Source organism: Ruditapes philippinarum, unplaced genomic scaffold (genome assembly GCF_026571515.1).
Source record: "Ruditapes philippinarum isolate M1 unplaced genomic scaffold, ASM2657151v2 ctg11137_1_1_1_1, whole genome shotgun sequence".
Taxonomy (NCBI): domain Eukaryota; kingdom Metazoa; phylum Mollusca; class Bivalvia; order Venerida; family Veneridae; genus Ruditapes; species Ruditapes philippinarum.
Window position 1 is genome coordinate 7,180 of NW_026852642.1, and position 7,435 is coordinate 14,614.

The 7,435-nt window shown below is 36.4% G+C and overlaps 1 protein-coding gene across 1 annotated transcript; it reads right to left on the reverse strand.

Annotated features, from left to right (window-relative positions):
• Nucleotides 1-1,398: 1,398 nt before the first annotated feature.
• Nucleotides 1,399-4,201, reverse strand: LOC132719620 (zinc finger protein 862-like). The gene has a single exon (XM_060703419.1). It carries the CDS (start codon nucleotides 3,885-3,887, stop codon nucleotides 1,755-1,757), a length of 2,133 nt encoding a protein of 710 aa, XP_060559402.1. The 5' UTR covers nucleotides 3,888-4,201; the 3' UTR covers nucleotides 1,399-1,754.
• Nucleotides 4,202-7,435: the final 3,234 nt, after the last annotated feature.

A 7,435-nucleotide genomic window follows, 5' to 3' on the forward strand; every position in this document is an offset into this window, starting at 1 on the left:
TCTCAATACGTGTACTTTTTTATTCCATGTCTTTTCTTGAAAAAATACATACTGGGTGATAAATATTGTCACAAATTGACTTAATTATGCCCCCATTTCGAAGAAAAGGGGGTATATTGCTTTGCACTTGTCGGTCCGTCGGTCCGTCGGTCCGTCGGTCCGTAGACCAAATGGTTTCCGAGTGATAACTAAAGAACCCTTTGGCCTAGGAACTTCAAACTTGGTATGGTGATTGGTCATGACCAGTAGATGACCCCTATTGATTTTGGGGTCAAGGGGTCAACGGTCAAGGTCACATTGACCTTGTAAGCAAAAACGGTTTCCGATCAATAACTAAAGAACCTTAAGGCCTAGGAACTTCAAACTTGGTATGGTGATTGGTCATGACCAGTAGATGACCCCTATTGATTTTGGGGTCAAGGGGTCAAAGGTCAAGGTCACATTGACCTTGTAAGCAAAAACGGTTTCCGATCAATAACTAAAGAACCTTAAGGCCTAGGAACTTCAAACTTGGTATGGTGATTGGTCATGACCAGTAGATGACCCCTATTGATTTTGGGGTCAAGGGGTCAAAGGTCAAGGTCACATTGACCTTGTAAGCAAAAATGGTTTCCGATCAATAACTAAAGCACCTTAAGGCCTAGGAACTTCAAACTTGGTATGGTGATTGGTCATGATCAGTAGATGATCCCTATTGATTTTGGGGTCAAGGGGTCAAAGGTCAAGGTCACATTGACCTTGTAAGCAAAAACGGTTTCCGATCAATAACTAAAGAACTTTAAGGCCTAGGAACTTCAAACTTGGTATGGTGATTGGTCATGATCAGTAGATGACCCCTTTTGATTTTGGGGTCAAGGGGTCAAAGGTCAAGGTCACATTGACCTTGTAAGCAATAACGGTTTCCGATCAATAACTAAAGAACTTTAAGGCCTAGGAGCTTCAAACTTGGTATGGTGATTGGTCATGATCAGTAAATGATCCCTATTGATTTTGGGGTCAAGGGGTCAAAGGTCAAGGTCACATTGACCTCTTGTGTAAAAACGGTTTCTGATCAATAACAAAAGAACCCTTAGGCCTAGGAACTTCAAACTTGGTATGGTGATTGGTCATGACCAGCAGATGACTTTTGATTTTTGGGTTAAGGGGTCAAAGGTCAAGGTCACATTGACCTTGTAGGTAAAAACGATTTCCGATCAATAACGAAAGAACCCTTAGGCCTAGGAACTTCAAACTTGGTATGATGATTGGTCATGACCAGCAGATGACCCCTATTGATTTTGGGGTTAAGAGGTCAAAGGTCAAGGTCACATTGACCTTGTAGGTAAAAACGGTTTCCGATCAATAATGAAAGAACCCTTAGGCCTAGGGACTTCAAACTTGATATGGTGATTGGCAGTGTTGCATCTAGAATTTCAAAATTATGGGGGATTGTCCCCCACTCAACTGAAAAATGTGGGGGATTTGAAAAAAATGTGGGGGACAAGCATTTACCAACAATATGATCATTTTAAAATTGTATTTGGTTGTAAAACAAACAGAAAACAAACTGAACATCAATTTCCAATGCAAACTTAAGCATAAATGTCATTGATCTTTCAAAGTTTACAATTTCAAACATAGTTAACTGTAAAGTACTTAACAGACTTTCAAATCTCAAACTTTCAAACAGTTACTGGTAGTTCAACATTTCTTATTAACTTTAAAACAGGTATTATAGTAAACATGACTAGATGTTTATCTTTGAGTTTCAGAGTTTATTTGTTCTCATTCATTCCTGCCACTGAAAAGTTCTGAAAGATTCTTCTGTTTTTCTTAGTTTTAAACTCAACTAGTGCTTTAGAAGCATTGAAGTCTTTCAAGGGTGGGCCTTCTATGGAAATTGTCATTAGAGTCATTAGCTGTGCTTCCCCTAGACGATTTCTGCTAGAGTCCTTGATGTTGTTTTGTGCAGAGAAGCCACGCTCACAGATTGCAGTTTGCACAGGAATAGTTAATGCTATTTTTGCCAGCAACAACATGTTTGGTAAGATTTCACCATGGCACTCACTTATAATTTTCCACATAACTTGCAGTTGATCACGTGGATACCTCTTCTCAAGGACTAATTGCTTCAACAGTTCATACTCCTGTCTGGTGAGGTCAGCATTGACTAGTGGCTCATGATCATTTCCATGGGACTGCCCATAGTGGTCTAACAACACTTCTAGCTTGTCAGTGCCATAATCCTTGAGTTCAGACTTGGGTATGAAGGACAAATCCCTAAAACCAAGACAGTCAAAGGCATTCAGGACTGAAACACTGTCTGAAGGAAATCTTGTATTTATATTTTCTATTAAATTGTCAATAAAAGTTTTCATTGTAGAAACCACTTTGTTTTCTTGTTTATCTACATTTTGTAATTTATGGCCAAATAATTCACCATTCTGAAATAATTCTTTGAATTCTTTAAAATAATGACCCTCATTGTCCTTGAGGTAATTTAAAGATGACACAGCAGTGGCTACAGCTGGTTTGATAGCACCAATGTCAAGGTTTTCCTTTTGAAAAACCAAGTTTAGTGAGGTTACAATTGGGATAACATCCATCAACCACCAGGTAAGAGCAGGAAATTGATACTGAAGTATTGACTTCCTCAGACCAGTTGCTTTGGGATCACGGGACAATTCAGTGCCATCAAAGTATGAAACAAGGGAGCTCCAAGACTTGTAAATTCCCTCTAACACATTGTAAAATGAGAACCAACGAATATCATGCATTTCCCTTACTTTAATTTGGGGTTGCTCTAGGATTTGCTGAAGTTTTGCCAGACGACCACTCCTAACAGATGATGACTTAAAATAGTAATAAAGATTAGTGAGAGTAGTCTTGTACTGTTGCATGTAGTCTATTTTCTTGGCAGCTTGACTTGTACATAAGGCAAGTCTGTGTGCAATGCAGTGTATGTTTATAAGGTAAGGGGATTCATTTTTCAGACGGGCAGCAACACCACTCTTTTTCCCAGTCATTACACTAGCTCCATCTGATCCTAAGCAAAGTATCTTGTCTGGGGAAACACCTCTTTCTCTCAATGCTTTAATGATACATTCTGTAATTGTACCAGCATCTTTTTCGGAGACATTAAAATTGCCCAAAAAATGAGATTTTACATTAAACTCTTCATCAACAAACCTGACATACACTATGAGTTTACCTGTTACTGAAATGTCAGTGCTTTCATCAGTCATGACAGCAATGAATTTGGCTTTTTTCATATCATTTAGAATGTCAGTCTGAATAGTGTCTGCAATTGCTTGTTGCATCTCTTCAGCAATAGTCCTAGATTTATAAGTTGCATTCTTTGCAGAATTTAAGTTCTTAACTGATTCACACCCTTCTATTTCTAAAAGTTCAAGTAGTGATGAATACTTATAAGTTGCTATGTTCTCTTTAGCCAACCAATAAACAGCATTTATAGCACTAATAACGGACTCTTCCTTCTTTGAAATTACCGTGGCCACAGTTTTTTCAAGAGATTTACATGAAGAATTAGCAATTAATGCTGCCCTGTGATCAGCTGATTCGGCGTGACGGGTCAATGTAGAAGTTCTAAAATTTGTACAGCCGGTAGTGAAAGTATTCTTTAGACCGTGGGCGATGCAATATTTGCATAACATTGCCCCCTTTTCATTTAATTTCAGCCACGGCCAGTCATTTAGCCACGTTTTTTGAAAGTTACTTGCTTTCTTTTTTTTAGGCTCCGTAGTGGTAGTAGAATCGACCGGGTCCGAATTTTTACAAAATTCTTCCTCACAAGAATCAGCACTTTTATTTTGTTTAGAAGCGGATGGTTCACTTTCAGAAGTCGACTGACTTACCGAAAAAAAATCATTAATTTTACGTTTAGACATTTTGCTTTCGTCTGCTCAAGAACGGAAATATAAACAAAAAATAAGACACTGACGAATACTATTTAAGTGCACAGATCAACCGTCAATACACACGCGAGATGACCCGGTCGGCTGCTACACGCTATTTAGTTTGTGTTTTAGTCATTACCGCGAGTGAAAACAAACATGGCAGAAGCGTTCAAAATACGAAGAAAATAAACTGAATTAAGTTGAAAAGATCGTTTGATGCGCGACTTGGCGCGCATTGACTTCATTAAAATGCGCGATCTGCAAAAAATATGCGCGAATCGCGCAATCGCGCGGCCTAGATGCAACACTGTGATTGGTCATGATCAGTAGATGAACCCTATTGATTTTGGGGTCAAGGGGTCAAAGGTCAAGGTCACATTGACTTCTTAGGTAAAAACGGTTTCCGATCAATAACTAAAGAACCCTTAGGCCTAGGAACTTCAAACTTGGTATGGTGATTGGTCATGACCAGCAGATGACCCCTATTGATATTGGGGTTAAGGGGTCAAAGGGCAAGGTCACATTGACCTTGTAGGTAAAAATGCTTTCAAATCAATAACTTCAGAACGCTTCGGCCTAGAAACTTCAAACTTGGCATGGTGATTGGTCATGACCAGCAGATGACCCCTATTGATTTTGGGGTCAAAGGTCAAGTTCACATTGACCTTGTATGTTAAAACAGTTTCTGATCAATAACTAAAGAACCCTTAGGCCTAGGAACTTCAAACTTGGTATGGTGATTGGTCATGACCAGCAGATGACCTATTGATTTTGGGGTTAAGGGGTCAAAGGTCAAGGTCACATTGAACTTGAAGGTAAAAACGGTTTCCGATCAATTAACTTAAAACGCTTAGGCCTAAGAACATCAAACTTTGTATGATGATTGGTCGTGACCAGCAGATGACCCCTATTGAGTTTTGGGTCAAGGGGTCAAAGGTTAAGGTCATGACCAGTAGATACTTGATAACCCTTATTAATTGTTTGATCACTGGGTCAGAAGTCATGCATAATAACCTTATCACATGACTAATTGGCTGCTGATAGGGGGCATACATGTTTTACAAACATATCTTGTTCTTATACATGTACAGAGAAATTCTTAAACACTTGTGCACTTTGAAATAAGATATACTGCATTGCTTTAGTATTTTTGAATATGCATAAGCATAGTTAATATTTAATAGTTAATACATTTGAAACATTAGATTTGATGTTATTAAAAGATACGATATATAACTGCATAATATTTATATGCAATAAAACATAAGTCATTACCACATCTGTGTTAAATTTATTATGAATTTTATCTTTAAAGGTGAGCACAACCACAAGAAGTTCTAGGAAACACAGGCAGAGGACTAAAAATGGACATCAATAAAAGAAATAGTAATTTAAATAATCAGAAACACTTGAAACAAATTTAAGATTAAAACAGTTTCTCATTGACAGATTAAGAGCAAAATAATTGCTAAAATTTATAAGTCAACATGAACCTAGCTACCAAACCTGCAGCTAGAAAAAAAACTGTTTGTGCTATAGTGAATGTAGGATGTTCTATTCTGTATTTGGACTAAAGGATATGTATTAAATTTTTGTGAAAGAAATATTTGATCATGTTAAACTAATAAAAATTCCACCCCAAACATTCCTGTGCTGAATTCCGTCAGATAATTTTAAAATTTTAAGAACATTCAGGGAGGCTGGAATTAGGCTGGATTTTTTTCCATGTTATTCCATCAAGGCTGGACTATTTACCATGGTAAAAAGTCCAGCCTCTATGGTTGGCAGACACATGGAATACCCTGGAAAAAAATCCATACTTTTGTTCCAATACTCCATGTACATGGAAAAGCATGGAATAAAGTCCATGCTTTTCCATGGAAAACATGGAAAATATTCCATGCAGCATGGAAAAATGTTCCATGTTTTTTCCCTGTTTTTCCAGCCCATTTTTTTCTCAGCTTCAGGCTGGAAAAGGCTGGAAAATTTTGTTCCAAATACTCCAGCCTCTTATTTTCCATGGAAATCCCTTACTTGACTTCAGGATTGAGAAGGAGAAGTTACATATATACATGTATAATCAGTGGAAGGGAGACAACTCATATTTTGATCCCTTGACCAACTATTCAGACATATTTTATAATCCATGTTATTATGAAATGTGAAGAAAGTACAGGTAAGAATTTATCACACTTAAATAACGGGAGACATTAATTGAATTTATTAACTGTTGATAAGAATTTTTATCTGTCCAGACATTAGAAATAGCATGGTGTCTATTTTGAACCCAGTAAACAATATTCAAATATTTATATAATAGGATAATTTGCAGGGCTTTCAGGTTTCAAGTTGTGATAATGTTGGACAGGCAATTTTGTTTATTTCATTTCATGATTTGACATTATCCATCAACAAATTTCTGCCAAACAAAACAAAACTGGAGTCATTAGTACTCTCAAATTATTGAAATGTGCTTAAATTGTGATAACTTTGCAGCAATTAAAGTGTCGCCGTTAAACGTTATCTTTAATAATTCAATGCTTAAAATGATCTTCAACAATGTTTTTGTTTCAATTTTAAGAAATTTTCTAAAACTTTGTTATTAAACTGATGTATTTAGTTGGACATTCAATAGAGAGAGCATCAGATTATTTATCCAGTGGCCCTTAGTTCAATCCTCGGGCAAAGTTCCTGCTACTATACCTATTAAACAATTCATGGTACAAAATTTGGCCAATATATTAGTCATATATATATATAGTCAATATATAGTCATTTTTCTTTTGTGGTTTTCTTTAAAACATCTGATTCTGTATTTACCCATTTCTCCATTAAGTATTATTACAGTTTCAGATGGCATTTTTCAGACAGAAGTTTGTGTTGGAATGATGGTGATCTCTTCTATCAGTATGAGAATGAGGTAAAAGCAATATTTGATTATGAAGACAGCAACTGCCCTCTATGGCTGTGTGTTGTTTTTATGTAGACAGTTATTTTTTTTTGACTGCTCGCCGTGATTACATTACATGTCATCTGCTTATTTAGTGTCTGCAGAGCATTCATAAAGTTTGAACCTCAACGTCAGGAAATTAAGGAGGGAAAAATTACAAATACCTTTTAAAGTTTCTAAAGTTTTATTAAACAGCTTAATCAAGCAAATATATAAATTAACTGTCAGCTATTATGTCGCAAAAATCGTAAGATCCACATAAAAATATTGTTTTAAGTTACAATCTCAAGTTCCCTCAATAAAGTTTCTAATCAAAACAAAACTTAAAATTCACAAAAATAATGTCAAATCTTAAAACATCAAAGATAAATTAATAAAAACTTTGTGCACCTGAATAATTTCGAATAAATGCCAAAGTATAGAGAATTTTGAAGAAATAGCCAAAACGGTGCACACAGTTAAATTTTGGTGTTGAAGCTCCTGACTGAAGGAAAGCTGGCTATTTATATGCCACAGTCCCCACACATTCCACAACTTTGTGGAAAGAACGCTCCAAAGATATTTTGTGGGCTGCACAGTTTTTTCGTGG